The sequence below is a fragment of the Melanerpes formicivorus genome, unplaced genomic scaffold (genome assembly GCF_026170545.1).
Source record: "Melanerpes formicivorus ecotype bairdi unplaced genomic scaffold, bMelFor1.0.p_v2 SCAF_16, whole genome shotgun sequence".
NCBI classification, from domain to species: Eukaryota; Metazoa; Chordata; class Aves; order Piciformes; family Picidae; genus Melanerpes; species Melanerpes formicivorus.
The window spans coordinates 16,753,996-16,769,516 of NW_027142368.1; the positions used below are offsets into that span (position 1 = coordinate 16,753,996).

Below are 15,521 nucleotides of genomic sequence, written 5' to 3' on the forward strand. Positions count from 1 at the left end.
TCTGCTACATGAACAGGCTGAGGGAGCTGGTGATGTTCTGCCTGGAGTGGAGCAGGCTCCAGGGAGACCCTAGAGCAGCCTTCCAGTAGCTGAAGGGGCTCCAGGAGAGCTGGGGAGGGACTTGTGACAGGGCCTTGGAGTGGCAGGATGAGGGGCAATGGGTTTGAGCTGGAAGGCGAGGGACTGAGACTGGAGATTAGGAACAATTCTTTACTCAGAGGATGGTGAGGCACTGGGACAGATTGCCCAGAGAAGCTGTGGGCACCTCATTCCAAAAGTGTTTTAAACCAGGTTGGATGAGGCCCTGAGCAACCATTCCATGTGCACACCTGCCTCCAAACTTCCATTTGTGCACTGCTGGGTTTTGCAGCTCAAGGTATCAAGAAAAGACAAAGTTTGGCACTCTTCGTCTGCTAACGCTCCCAGCGGCCGAATGTGCCAAGCAGCCGGGCACGGGCTGGGCTTTGTCCTGCTGCACTGCGGCAGATTGTCCGCTAGATGGCGCCGGAGATGATCAGATGGCACCGGCGCTTGCTGCCAGCCGCCAGCGCGCCGGGAGGAGGCACAAGGAGCCTGAGTCCAACGCGGGCTGCGAGGGTGAGGAAGGGACTGGGACACCTGTGTGATGAGCAAAGGCTGAGACCTGGGGCTGTCCAGCCTGGAGAGGAGCAGCCTGAGAGGGGATCTGATCAAGGCTGACAAGGGGCAGCAGATGCAAACTGGAGCACAGGAGGCTCCACCTCAACGTGAGAAAATAAACTTCTTCATTGTGAGGGTGACAGAGCCCAGGACCAGGCTGCCCAGAGAGGTTGCAGAACCTCCTTCCCCTGGAGACTTTCAAAAGCCACCTGGATGTGTTCTTTTGTCACCTTCCCTGGACTCAATGATCTCCAGAGGTTCTTTCCAACCCCGGTTCAGATTCTCTGCACACCTGTGGCACATTTCCTCAAACAAAAAGTCATCTTCCCTACCTGATGGATTTCTTGCCAGCCGTTTTCATCCCTGCAGCTGACGGCAGCGTGCTCATGCAGCAAGAGCTCGCAGCAGTAAGGATCCCCTCCCACCACAGCAGTGTGGTACAGCGCCGTCAGCCCACAGCTGTCCTTGTAGTTAGGAGATGCTCCGAGTTCTAAGAGGGTCTGAAAGCAATCACAGGTTGTGAAAAACACACTTTGGAGGGACTCTGAACGATAAAGTGACTTTCCTACCCGGAAAAGTTATTTACCAGGGCACTATTCACCATAACGTGTATTTTTTTGCTCACTTCCTAAGCTGACAGAAATGGGCAAGCAAGAAAAGGCACTGCAAGAATTAGGACCTGAAGCAGCCTATGGGGGCAGCCAGGAAAGGGTGAGCCTCTCATTCGGTTCAGTTCTGAAGATGCTGCAGCACATTCACCTCTCCAGCTCCAAGATGCCTTATCAGAATGTCATGCAATTGCAGGGGCTGTCAAAAGGCAATTAGCAAGAGCCACAAAGGTAAGGCTCAGTCCGGTCTGTCGAGGGGATTTAAGAATGCCTGCTAAAATGCGAGAGAGAACCGTGGTAAGACGGAGCACAGTCACTCGTGCCACTGGCTTGGGCTTCCCAGGAGAAAGAGGAGCACGATTCCCGAGTCCTCAGACAGCTCTCTCTCAATGGATCAATGAATAAGGTTAAATTTCACCACTTTTTCTTCTCACCAAAGGAAGATCAGCAATGAAAAGGCTCCTTATTGAAAGGAAAGCCACAGGAGAACACCAGAACAAGCACACATTAAAGGCTAAAGGGGAGGACAATGCAGTAATTAACTGCCAACATTCCCCTTTATGTCTGTCTTCCTCCAAAATCATGTCTCATTTGCTACTGAAAGCATTTACCTTGAGGGTTGCTGGGTTCTTGGCTCGGGCTGCTTTGTGCAGAGCTGTCATTCCATCTTTGGCTCTGAAGTCTAAATGTGCTCCTCCATTTTTTAGAGCTTTTATGACTTCTACTGTATTGTCAAGCTGAACTGCCAGAGTCAGGGGTGTTTCTAAAGAGGAGAACAGCAGGTACTTCAAAAAAAGAGATCAGCGAATTAGCAGCACGAAGAACATTTGCTCTAATGGTGGCAAGTTAAAAGAGATGCTCAAAAGAAAACCTTAAAATCAGAGTGGTTTTTTTTTTTCCCCTTTGGACAACAAACCCATGCCGATTCCCTCGGCCTGGAGCTGTGAAGGCAGCAGAAAGAATGTCTGACATCAGTTCAGGTGGAACAAACCCAAGGTACTGCTTTACACTGCTAGTTCTACTGTCCTGACCTCCACTTTCCAGGTCGTGATAGTTTGGGTCCAGCCCTCGGTCCAACATCTTTGTGACTTTCTCCACTGAGAGGTGGTGAACGTGGTCCATAAACTTCCTCAAATTAGCCTGAAACAAAGAGTGGCAAATGAATCACCCCCCGAGTCTGAAAGGAAAGGTCTGACTCCAAGTGCAGTGTTCTGCCACTTGCTGTCAGCAGCCATTAACATCACTGCCCAGGAGCTAAGGCACGTTCCTGGGGAAGCTGAATTGATGCTGAGAGCACAAATCCCACAATTTATAATGTTCAAAAGTCAACTAAGGTCAGAAGAGCCTAGGTCTACCGTTTTGAGGGGAAAAATGAGTGGAGGATTCATTCATTAAGCAATTAGGGTGGTGTATTACAGCCAACCCTCGCAGAATGGTGGGGGTTGGAAGATACCTCTGGAGGTCATCCAGGGCAGGTCACCCACAGCAACTTGCCCTGGATAGCAATGACCAGGAGGGGTTGGAAGCTCTCCAGAGAAGAGAGAACTCCACAGCCTCTCTGGGCAGCCTGCTCCGGGCCTCCAGCACCCTCAGACCAAAGAATTTTCTCCTCCTGGTCAGATGGAGCCTCCTGAGTTCCAGTTTGTGCCCATGGTCCCTGGTGCTGTCACTGGGCAGCACTGACAAGGGTCTGTGCTCCTCATCCTCTTGCCCCCCACCCTTTAGCTTGTGCTGAGCACTGAGAAGATCCCCCCGGGGCTGCTCTTCCCCAGGCGAAGGTGTCTCAGCCTGTGCTGATCATGGTGATTATTTTGGCCTGCAAGGGAGTGTAAAGACACAGTAACTAAGGGTCATTTAAAGTCTCCAGCATATGGAAGAGTCCTAAGGAAGACATTCCCAAACCACAATTCACACATCCCAGTTAGTCCTGTTTGCTGTTCAAGAGCTGCCCTAAGGGGGGAATGAGTTCCTCTTCGTTTCCAGTTTCTGGAGCACATTGATCTGCTCAGCCAGCAGCCACTGACCCCTCCAGCAACTGGGGCGTACCTTGGTGTGGAGCTTGGCCAGCTGCTTCTCATCCAGGCTGAGCTGTTTGTACACTCTCTTCTTGTAGCGAAACTGAGGGGAGGAAAGAAACATTGCATTTCAAATGCCCTCTTTTGCTGACACCCACAGCATGCCCCCCACTGTGGGGCCGATTCAGGCACCACTCAAAGAAAGGCTGAGCGTTTGCCTGGGAGCATTCACCAGTGCTCAGCACTCTGCTCGCCCCAGCGGCAGCACAGATGGAGAGTTCAGGTAAGCAAAATGCCTGAAACTACTGAAACCAGTGGAGGTGGCTGGGAAATGAGAGCAGCCTCTAGAATCACAGAATTGTTAGGCTTAGAAGGGACCTCAAGGATCAGACAGTTCCAACCCCGCTGCCATGGGCAGGGACATCAGGCTGCTCACAGCCACATCCAGCCTGGCTGCAAACACCTCCAGGGCTGAGGCTTCCACCACCTCCCTGGGCAATCTGGACAAATAAGCAAGAATCAGAGTGAAAGAGAGCTTCTCCATAAGGGTATCTGTGCACTTCCCTCTGCACTCTCAGGCAGAAAGAGCTGAGGTGTTAAACAAACCCCGCAGGACTCCTTGTGTCACCATTCCTGCAACCTGGAATACGAAACACAACTAAGAAACAATGAAAAAGGATTCCTGAAAAATCCCTCAGTCTACACTGGCAGGGTTGACACAGGGGGAAAGTTCTTCTGATGTTTAATGGGACTGGTGCTGTGCAGGTGGTTCAGAGCACTGCCTCTTTTGAATGAAACTCACTCCCCTCTTACCCTGAGCAGTTTGCTGCCCCTGTGGCCAGAGCAGCAAGGTCTGTGGCAAAGCACTCCTGGGCTCTACCCGGTTATAAATCACGATTAGCTAAGCCTAGCCCCCAGAATGCAAGGAATGCAGCAGGTCTGTTGGACCAGGAGGCTGCACTGAAGGAGGCTTTGATAACAGCTTTAACCCCTGAAACCCAGTCCTGGGGCTGCAGGGACAACAATGAAGCAATGCAATGCAATGCAATGCAATGCAAGCAGTGACAACAATGAAGCAGTTGTTCTGTTGGCTTGTGGCTGATTGTTTCCTTTGTTCATGGCTGCGGTTGTTTCCTGTGCTTAGAGCTGTGGTTATTTACCTTGCTTATGGCTGTGATTGTTTCCTCTGCTTATGACTACACCCTGGGCATCAGTGATTGAATCTCCAAAATGAGCTGCTGGAGATTGGAGGACCTGAAGCCATCTCTGGACCCCAGCTCTGTCCCCTTTGGATATGTGCTATAGTGGAGCAAGGTCTATTAACTGCAGATTATTAGTGCTTGATGCACCACCATACAAGCAATACCAAGTTAATTAAATGCAAGTTTCATGCCCCAGTTTCCTGCTACCCTGTGTTTCAGTGGGATCTGGCTCTGCTCCATGTTTGCCCAGTGCCCTGACAGTTCTGCCCACCCTATCCCCCAGCTGCACAGCCTCTGCATGAGCAACAGGGAGGGGGGAAATTCCAGGCTCTGTGTTGGGATGGCTTCACACATACAGCCCCCCTCCTTCCTTTCTGCTTTCCCAGGACAGAGAGAAAGGACATCTGTGCCCTCTGAAGGGGACCACAGGGGGAACGAGACAAGGCAGGGGGGGAAGGGGTAACAAAAGTAAAAAGGCTTCACTGAGACAGAAAGATCCTGTCTGGGAGAAAGCAAAGGCTGGTTACTCTGCAACTCCTGCCCTACTACTGCAAACCAAACCAAGAGGCCCAAAAGCTTAATCCAGAACCTCACATTGCTTTTTGACATCACAGGGTAAGATACAGCTCAGCAGTCCTCAGCAGAGGACAGCTCCAAATCTCCCAGACAGGCTGATCCTTCACAGCCTTTTGGGGGTAACACCCAGCAAGTGAACACCAGCACCTCTGTGAGCAAAGGCTCAAGCCCAGACTCCAGGCTGCTTCCCAAGTGCAATCCAGGTCCATGTGGAAACCTCCAGTACAGCTTGCTGTGAAATTGCCTCAGAACACAAACATCTCAGACATCAGCTCTACAAATACCTCCAGGGAAGGAACTCCTTTATTCACTGGCTGTGGGTACTCCCTCAGAAGTCGTTCCTCATCCAGAAACTTCCCATCCCTGCCATTGCTTGCAGGCTGGAACAGTCCATAATTCAGGACATCTTTCAAGCTCTGGTTCAAAGTGCACAGAATCCGTTGCTTTGCGACCCACACCGAAGCTTCTGGGTTGAACCTGATGCATTTCTGTAAAGAGGAATCGTTTTAAAACTAAATGCAATGAGTGAAAGAGAAATGTGCTGAGGTTCAGAGATGCTGACACCCCAGCAGCAATTTACAATTCATCAGGAGCAGCTATGCAAAAAGCTAACTCAAGAACCAAGCAACTGCTCCCTAGCACAATTTCTCAGGCTTGGATGGGTGCAGGCAGTGAGGAAAGTGACTGAATGCAGCCCTTGGAGCAGGCAGGGCAGAGGGCTGCAAAACTTCTTCTAATCTTCAATAACTTCCTGAAATGAATTACTCAGCTAAAAAAAAAAAAAAAGGGGAGGATATTTTAATGGCAAAGAGCTGGAGAAACAGGCCTGAAAGCAAGACATTTTGTGCTGACAAATGTGGGCTTCATTCTTTGAACCCTTTTGGTCGCATCTCAAGACCAGGTGAGCTGTGAAAGTTTGTCTTGAAGGGCCAATGAACACTGAAAATGAGAAGGGAAAGGGAAAGCATAAAGAGCAATGCAGTAGGAAAAATGAACAAACTGAAACTGCTCTTTTACCAAACCACCACTTACCAAACAATGCTTTGCACTGGAAGTCCAACATGAAACAACCAAGGGAGGAGTGACTCACAAAACCCTCCCCTGGCACAACTTGAGGCCACTTCCTCTCATTCTATCACCTTGTACTAAGGAGAAGGGACCAACCCCCACCTGGTTCCAACCTCCTTTCAAGGAGCTGTAGAGAGCAGTGAGGTCTCCCCTCAGTTTTGCTAAGCTCAGGAAGTCCTTCAGCCACTCAGTTAAATACTCTTCAACCCCTGTGCTAGGCAGACACTTCCCTGGACACAGACAGTGCACAGCAGCAGTCAGAAGTTACTCTCTCCACCAAGCAGTGTCAGCACACTGGAGTAGCACCTGAGCTGAGGAGGAGACAAAACAGGAGCTGCTCTAAGCAAAGCCTTCTGAAGAGCCTGGGGTGAGCTTGTTGAGGTTGGCATTGTCTTTAAAGCTTCAGATGAGAATAAAAGGGCAGCAGGACAGAGCTCCTACAGTGGGAGATCACTTAGCAAGTTCCCTGTCTGCTGGATTTGGCTTGCAGCTATAACCCAGCTCATGAAGCATGACCTTCTCCCACCTCTGCTACACCACATTTCAGCTCTCAGCCTCCCTCTTTGCAAGCCTGAATCCAGATTTCACTCTTCTGTACAAGAGCTTGTGGGCTGATAAATTAAATCACAAACAGGTCACCAGCCACAGAGCTGATTAAAACAACTGAGTTACTTTTCATTAAGAGTTTATTGAAAGGGGGGGGGGGGGGGGGGGGGGGGGGAACCCAAACATAATAATGCCAGAAGTAAAGCAATAAAAATGGACAAACAAAACACAAACCTGGAGACCCCTCCTGGTTTATTGCATTTCCTGCACAAGAGTGATTTAAAATTCATAATAATGATGAAATTGTTTCAATAGAGTCAATAAATAACTTACTATTGGGCTAAAAGCTAGAGCAATGAAAGGAGAGGGGCTTCAGGAGGCTCCCATCCCTCTGTTTCCAGCAGCAGGGCACAGCCAAGCTTTCCATTTTACTGGAGCTATTCACTGAGCACCGCACACAAAGAGACAGCAAACTGGTTGGGTCATCAATAAAACCCCAGCCACAGCCAAGCAGAGCTGTCTTGACAGAGGACTTCACTGCAGGCAAAATCCTTTTAAATTTAAGTACAAGAGTGGATTTCAGTATTTCAATCAATACCAAAATGAAAGACCCAAGGAGATGACTGCTTCAGCCAAGATTTAATAACCACCCCACGTGCGGCTCGCGGCTGCCTCAGACCCGCTCTGCCCTCTGAGCTCTTCCTGTCCAGCTCAGGTCCCACACCACTGCCTCCTCACAGAGCTTCATCTCACCCCATAGCAACTAGTGGAGCAGTGCTGTGATTCCAGCAGAAATTCTCATCTGAAAGACATGGCACCAAGTGAGGTGCCAGTGATGATCTGCAGGAGGGTTGGGAAGCTCCACAGAGGGACTTGGACTGATTGAGGAGGAGCTTCGATGAGGCTAAGTGCCAGGTTCTGCGCTTGGGTCACAACAACCCCAAGCACCACTACAAGCTTGGGGAAGTGTGGCTGGAGAGCTGCCTGGCAGAAAGGGACCTGGGGTTTCTAATGGAGAAGCAGCTGAATAGGAGCCAGCAGTGTGCCCAGGTGGCCAAGAAACCAAAGGCATCCTGGCAGGGATCAGCAATGCTGTGTCCAGAGGAGCAGGGAGGGGATTGTCCCCTGGGACTCGGCTCTAGGGAGGCCACAACTCAAGTGTTGTGTCCAGTTTTGGGCACATCAATCCAAGAGAGATGTGGAGGTGCTGGAGCCAAGGCAGAGGAAGGCAAGGAAGCTGTGAAGGGCCTGGAGAATAAATCTGATGAAGAGCAACTGAAGCAGCTAGGGATGGTTAGTGTGAAACAGAGGAGGCTGAGGGGAGACCTCATGGCTGTCTACAACTACCTGAAAGGAAAGGAGGTTGTAGAGGCTGCTGCTGTTCTCTTCTCACAGGTAATTAGTGAGAGGACAAGAGGGAACAGCCTCAAGCTGCCACTGGGCAGGTTTAGACTGGACATGAGGAAAATTTTTTCCCCATCCAGAGTGGTCAGGGATTGGAATGTGCTGCCCAGGGAGGTGCTGGAGTCCCCAACCCTGGATGTGTTTAGAGGTGGTTTGGATGTGGTGCTTGGGGATAGGGTTTAGGGGTGAGCCTTGTAGAGTAGGGTTCTCAGCTGGATCTGGTGACCCTGAGAGTCTGTTCCAACCTGAATGTTTCTGTGATTCTGTGATCTTTTGAGTACAAGAATTTAGGAGGGGATGCTCCCCATGAGAATCCCTGCAGCCCTGTGCAGATTGGGCATTACAGAAAAGAGCTCAACAGCCACACCTGAGGCCATGCTGTCAGAAGAGCTCCTCCCTGTCAGCCTGCAGACAGCCCTTCCCTATCAGTCCAAAAATGAACTTAATTAAAAAGAAAGGAGTAATTGCATCTGAGACAGATCTTCAGTGGCAGGGCAGTGTGATGCAGATCTTCAATGTCAGCACAGAGTGATTTATGTAGCACACATGCACAAAAAGAATCTGCTTTTATAATCATCTCTGAGATGAAAAAAGTCTGATGCCTCCCATCAGCTGACAGAAGCATTCAAGGAGGCCCAGGGTAATCTGGATAATTAATGACAAACTTGGACAAGTTGTAGCTCTGGATAAGAGTCAGTAACTCCTGAGCCCTTCTCCAGCACAAGGCTTAACCCCGTGGAAGGATTTGCCTGCTGACAAACAAACAGCAGCAAACCTTTGCAGCTTTGTGTCCCTAGCACACCAGACACTGAACTCTGCGTGCCCCACCAACCAGAAAAGCAACAAGACATTAGGAGTTCCCTGTGGGAAAGGGTGAGGAATTTGGCCAGCAGATTTCTACCTACAGAACTCTTCAGGGGAGTTGTAGTTAAAATGAAAGCTTTTGCTCTCATTTCCTCAATCAGACACCTTTTAACAAGGGGAAAAGTCTGCTCAATTCTCTCTGTAAGAGGTTAGAGATCAAATCAGCTCTTGGAAAGTCTCTGTTTTCATTCCCTGGATGTGAGGACATGAGACAGCCATAAATCCAGAAGCTGGCTTACAAACAACTCCTCCAGGTAGAGCAGCCAAGGTCCATTCTATGCTCTCTGCTCTGTTCCTGCTGTGAGTGGTGAGGAGGTGACAGAGAGCAAAGCAGCAGTTTGATGTCACTGTGACACTGCAGGACAGGCTGGTGCCACACTTGGCTCTTCCTCCCACGTGAGTGCTGATTCCTCACAAGGAAAAGAAATACCAGGTAGAACAGAGGACAAAGGAGAATTTGAGCATCTGAAGCTGCTTATAAACTGAGGAAGCTCTCAGGAAGCCCTCCTGGGTTTGCAGAAACAAGCTGCAGGTGTAGATCTTGTAAGTGCACAGAATGCTCCTGTTTCAAAACAAAACCAAACCAAACCAAACCAAACAAAGGAAAAAAACAACCCAAAGGAACCCCCCAAAACAACCCAAACGTCCTGTGGAAGTGTGAGAGACAGCAACGGTGCAGGGAAGGCACAGAGGCAAAGGAGCAAAGAAGGGTTTATTTGTGCTTCTCTTGCCTCATTTTCATGCTCTAAACATCACAAGCTGCCTAGCAAGAGAGCTTTTTTCTTTCCATGGGAGGGCACAACAATAAGCAGAGAGAGAAAACTTGACACAGAGACTCCAGTCTGGTGTCAGCCACAACTGCCCGATGAAAAGAGGAGCTAGAGAAGACAGTGGAGCTGTGCATGTGTGTGAGCCTTTGCTAAACACAGCCTGATCTGGGGCTTCAAACTGCTGCTGCTGAGACTCCAGACTCCTAATTCTCTTCTGCCCAAATGCCTCTGACTGCAGATCAGGCAGGTGGTTTGCCTTAGGATCACAGCTTTCATCCAGCTAATGCAGGAAATAGACTCTCTGGGATGAGACTGTGGGGTGGGATGGGATAGGAATGGGACAGGACTGTGGGATGGGACAGTGCCTTTAGGCAGTCAGCTATACCACCAGGGCACAGAATACAGAGGTTGAAAGAAAATATGACATAGATTTTGCTTGCAATATGTCAAAAGGTGGTCAGAAACCAGAAGAGCTGCAGGGCAGGCTCCAGGCAGCAAAGGCAGCCCTGGAAGCTGCCGTGCAGCAGTGCCTCACCGTTTGCTGCAGGTCAGGTATGATAACCCGAATCACCAACGTGTTGCTCTGGCTGTCCTCCATCCTGCTGCTTGGCTTCTCTGCAGTTGCTCTGATTGTGTCATAAATAGTTTCCTCTTTGGAGCTGTCTGATTCAGACTCAACAGAGTAGTCAGAAAAGCTTTGTGCCATTTCATCCTCGCTTGACGTCGGGCTACGAGGCATGGCCACGGATTGTATCCTGCCAACACAAACGAGAAAGAGGAGAAGCTAAGCTCTGGTTGCAACCTTAGATGGAGCTACAGGTTTTGTCCCCTTGGGGGTAACATGCATTCAACCACCCAATCTTGTGTTTTGTCCTCCTTTTATTTCCTTCTGTATTCTACACTGGGTAGGCAGAGTGCAATGGAAGTAAGTTTGGCTACAGAAGAGGAAGAAGGACAAAAGAAGGCAAAAAGAGCAATAAAAGGGAAGAGGAATTTTCTTCCCAGGCATCCCAGATTCCCAAAGGATCTAGAAAAACCCAGCAGAACATCAGGGCCCTTGCTAAATGGCACTGTTGTAAACTGTACTTAGACCTAGATCTGGCTTTGAAGCCTGCTTCTCCCAGTGCAATTAACCTGGGTGCTAAACTAACCTCAGCCTGTGCCCCAGGAAGCTCTCCAGGTGAGGCTTCAACGAAAGACAGCAACTTCTAATAGCAGAATCAACCAGAAAAGGAAATCCTGCAGCATGCCAGACAGATGCAGATGCTGCTTTGTGGTGTGTGGCTCACAAAACATCCTTTGATATCAGTCACTACCCAAATCTGTCTGACACACTCACACACAGATTCAACACAGCTTGTAACCTGTGCTATAGAGCAGGGGAAAATCAAAGTCATGTTTACCCAGAAACTATGGAATTTGTATTCAGAGGTCTCACAATAAGAACAGCAAACTATTTTCCCTCTGGGTTCTTCCAACTACAGCAGCCAAAGACCTTCTTTCAGTCCCCCAGAGGAAATGAGAATCATTGTTCTATGGGGAAATGAGGGTGGAAAAAACTCTAGTGGAAGGGAAGCTGAAGAGCCCACTCTGAACTGTGCATGGGAACCATCTGCTTCAGCAGCCTGAAGGGGCCAGAAAAACACCAATTTATTTTTCATATTTTCCATAAGAAACCTTCCAGGACAACTTCTCTCCTTTGTAATTAAAAACCCCCTCAGCTGAAAGGAAAGAAAAACAGCACCACAACAATTAACCCCCAACCGACTCCACTGTTGGCCCACGTGATAAAATGCCAAGAAAGCAAAAGCAAAGCCCAGAAAGGTGAACTGGCCTCACCAGGGCCACTCACACACCAGGGGACTGCACTGAGCCATCCCAATTGATGTCTTCTGGAATGGTCTTACACTTGGACCCCTCAAAGTAAATCCAGCCAAGAAAGAGCAGGCACCAAGGGCACATTCAGTACCACTGGGTTCCAGGATGTCATTTGAGCCAACCACATATCATGAGCAGAGAATTCAATTCCTCTTCACTGTCCAGCTGCTTCTGCAGAGCAGGTATAAAAAGGTCACCCTCCTCACTGAGCATTTTGAGGTGACCTTACACTGGGGCCAGAGCTGGCAGCAGAAGACAGACCTAAAGCTTGGGGCCATAGGTGTTTCCAAAGCACATCACACACCCCCACCTCCCCAAGCCTCCTTGTCCTCTCTGCTGCAGGACCATTCCAGTGCCATTACCCTCAGCTCTAATCACTAATGAAGCCAGACCCAGCACATTCAACAGTCTGCAATCATGCCACTTCACAGCAGCCTAATGCAAGGCTCTGTGTACAAAAGGAAGCTCTGGAGGGAGCATTTCATTTTCTTACTGCTTCACTGAACTGTAAATTAATGCTGCTCTCCAAAGCACCTTAAGCCAATAAAAAGCATAAACATTAGGATGCCTTCCTTATTTATCTCCCAGTGCTGAATCACAGAAAGCCAAAACACAGGAGGTCAGTACACAGTATTTGAGGGTGCAGTCCAGTGAGGGAGAAGAAAAAGCTGTTGGGACCATCAGAGGGTTTGTCTCTCCCTAAAGCCTTTTGAGAGCAGGATCTATTCCAGAGCAATGGATTCCACAGAGCACAGCAAACTGTAATTACTCAGCATACAAAAACTGCAATTATACAGCACACAGATAGAGCTGAATGAGGAGGGGGAAAAAAGCACTTCCCAGGCTTTTGGCAAATGCATTTGCCTGCAAAAACTACCCAGCAATATCCCATCATGGACTAGCAAATGGCAATCTCCAGCTGAAGAACCAACCCCTGGGTATCAAGCACTCAGGAGGGGAAGGAAATCCTTGGAGATGCACCAACAAGGCACCAAGCACCAGTCTGCTGGTTAAAAAGGAGACAAATGGCACAAGGAGCCATGGAAGAGCTACTGAAAGTGTGGGGCAAAAAGAAGAGAACTTCTGTCTCACCAGCACCAGAGGAGCAGATCATTTAAATGCCTCTTTTTAAACAAGCCAGTCCCAAGCACTGGAGAAACTAAATCCTCAGAGGTCCTGGTGTGGGCCAGGGAGCAGAGCTCAAAGACATCTCCCTAAGTCTACAAACACCTTAGGGCAATTTGGTTGTTTGGCTCTTGTGTGGAAATGGGAGATGCCACCACTAGTTCAGTGGAGATGCTCACTGCCACCAGGGAGGGTTTCTGCTTATCAAAACCTGGTTTCTTGGGGCTCTGGAACAAAACCTCTAAAGTTTCAGTGTCCTCCCTAGAGCAGTGCAGTGCTGTGACCTGGAAATGTCCAGCTGCAGGGCACAGTGGTGAGGTACAGCCCCAGATTTGCAGGTCTCAAAGAGTCTGAGATCTGTGCCCCTAAATCCCACCCAGTGTGCTGCTGAAGACAGGGGGTGCCCAGTGTCCTCTACAGACTCTGGGGGGTGTTTCCTGCAGGGCTGAAATGAAAATGAAGTTGTTCAAGCTAAACAAGGCCAAAAGCCCAACAAGCACAAGGAGAATGGAATTAGTCTCAGCCAGCTCTTGGCCAAAGGTATCTCCTTGTTTTGTAAGGGGAGCAGAGCATCTGTTGAGGCCTTGCCTTTTTACCTGGGACACTGTTTGTTTGATTAGCATAAAGCAAACAAGGAGATGAGTTTTGGCCACACAGCAAACAAGACAAGGTAGCAGCCCCCAGCAGGAAGGAGATCCAGGCTTTGCTTCCCAGCAGCCTCTGAATGCTACCCCCACATGTAAGGACAAGAAGGAATCTACTTTCTCTGCTCCCAGGACTTGATCTAATCTACATAACAAGACAGCAGCAGTGCCTCTCTGTTAACATTTAATTATGTTTGTATTTGAAATATCACAAAAATGTTTTCCTTATGGATACAGAGGAAAAAGGTTGATAAGCATAAAATGCAAATGAACAAGCAGCTAAGCTGTGCTGCCCATGGGGAGATGAACCTGAGGTGAAGCTGCTCTATCTACAAGCTCTGGATTTTTTTCCCCCCCCAACTCCTGTTGGAAGTCTTTTCAGATTCTCTTCTGTCCTTTCCTTTCCAGCACACTGTAATCTTTCTGATATTTACCCAGCCAAGTGCAAGCAGAGGCTGGGAACAGAAAGGCTGGCAGCTAACACTGCTTGCCCTATGCCTTGCTGCTTAGGAAAGGAAATGTATGGGGAACCAATGTAGCCATTGAGATCCATCTGTCAGGAATGGAGAAGGACCACTGGAAATGGAAGGGCTGCAAGAATTCCACGTGGCTTGGAGAAGAGTTCAGAGCTGTTCTCCACATCATATCACAGGATGTGGTCTCACCTGAGTGGCCACTTTGCACTGGTCACCACATTCTCTGAAATACAGCTGAGGCTCACACAGGAGAAGTCCTCTCCAAGGCCAGCACAGCCAGATCTCAGAGCAGGGTTTCACATGCAAGGGTCACCAGCTCCTGGCCCTGACAAGAACACTGTTTCTATACAAACATTAAGCTGCACAATAGCAGTCCTGTTGGCTGCAGGGAGAGCTCCTCTAGACTGCTATTGTCAGACAGGTTCAGAATGTACCTGTGAGAACAGCTCAGAAACAGAGGCAGCATTGTTACGGGTTGAGTAATGCCATTAACCAGACTGGGAGGAAAGTTTGCTGTTAAGAGTAACAGCAGCTGCTGGAAAGAGGCATTTGGTAATTAACTCTGGAGAAAAACTGTTCAAGAAAGGGATTGACAGCTGTGAAACCTGCCAGAGCTCCTCACTTTTGGATTCTGCAGCTCTCTTCAGGATTAAATAGATCAGCTGAAGGAGCAGCTCACCTGGTTACCAAAGGAAGATGCTGGAGAAGATCAAGCTCTGCCTTTCTGCAATCATATTGATATTAAACCAGAAATGCATTTCAGAGAGACCTGCAGATGGAGGAAGCAAGCACCCCACACCATGCATCTCACACCTCCCCACAGCTCTGCAGCAAGGGCTCTGTAGAAGAAAATACACAGTGAAGCCCAACTCCATTGGGCAATTTGCAATTTGATGGGTTCAGACTCCTCTTGGCACTACTTTAAAGCTGCCCCTCAAAGAAGCAATTCCACCCTTGCACCCCAGACCACTCCATTCTTGCCCCCAGACTGCTGCAATCTCTGCACTGGCAGAGACAGAGGAGCAGAACAAAGCATTAGAGCCCAGGTCAGACGCCAGCTTCTTTGGTTTGGGAGGTTAGCTTCAGCATCCCTCAGGTCTCTGAACTGCATCACTATGCAAATGTGTGGCTGAGCAGCAGAGGCCAGCTGGCAGAGGGCCAGAAGCGAACAGCCAGGGCATGAGCAGGGCAGAGCCACGCTTTCCAAAGGCAGCATAAATGCTTGGCAGCGTGAAATGAATCCCAGGCACCGCTGCCGAAGTGACAGGAAAGAAGCCTACCCAAACACAGCCCTCTGATTAACTCTGATGAAAATCTGCTGATTACCACTACCAAAATAACTCCAAACAGGACAGCTCACTGAAACCCACGGTGCCCAATTCACCCAGGCAAATGCAAACCCTGCAGGAATACATCCACAGAGGCAGACCAGACCTTGCAGGGGGAGTGCTAAAGGGCTCACAGCAAAACCTCAGGGGAGACAAAGTGTTCCCCCTGCTCTCCCAGGCCCACCAGATAAGGAGGCAGCCTTGGTGCTGATGTGAAGCTGTGCTGGTCAGGCTGCAGCCCTGGGAGGTCTTCTCCAGCACTGACCCCAGTGCCAGCTTTATCCTGGCACCAGGGAACACCTCCTGGTCTGATTTTGTTCAGAAATATGGCTGTGGTGTTGGAGACTGAAAAATGGTGAAGACAACATGTGTGAAGGC

At 49.3% G+C, this 15,521-nt stretch overlaps 1 protein-coding gene across 4 annotated transcripts in view; it reads right to left on the bottom strand.

Moving 5' to 3' along the window:
- SHANK2 (SH3 and multiple ankyrin repeat domains 2) overlaps positions 1-15,521 on the bottom strand; it is a 294,358-nt gene that overhangs the window by 245,418 nt on the left and 33,419 nt on the right. For 3 of the 4 annotated variants that reach the window (XM_068148423.1, XM_068148424.1, XM_068148422.1), the window contains exons 4-9: positions 10,228-10,447; positions 5,325-5,528; positions 3,294-3,365; positions 2,279-2,387; positions 1,859-2,010; positions 972-1,139 (exon numbers count right to left, since the gene is read on the bottom strand). In XM_068148423.1, the coding sequence (XP_068004524.1) occupies positions 972-1,139; positions 1,859-2,010; positions 2,279-2,387; positions 3,294-3,365; positions 5,325-5,528; positions 10,228-10,431 (909 nt within the window). In that variant the 5' untranslated portion in view covers positions 10,432-10,447. Of the gene's footprint in view, positions 1-971; positions 1,140-1,858; positions 2,011-2,278; positions 2,388-3,293; positions 3,366-5,324; positions 5,529-10,227; positions 10,448-15,521 lie in introns of those variants that run through there. The other variant, XM_068148426.1, reaches the window with a different exon arrangement.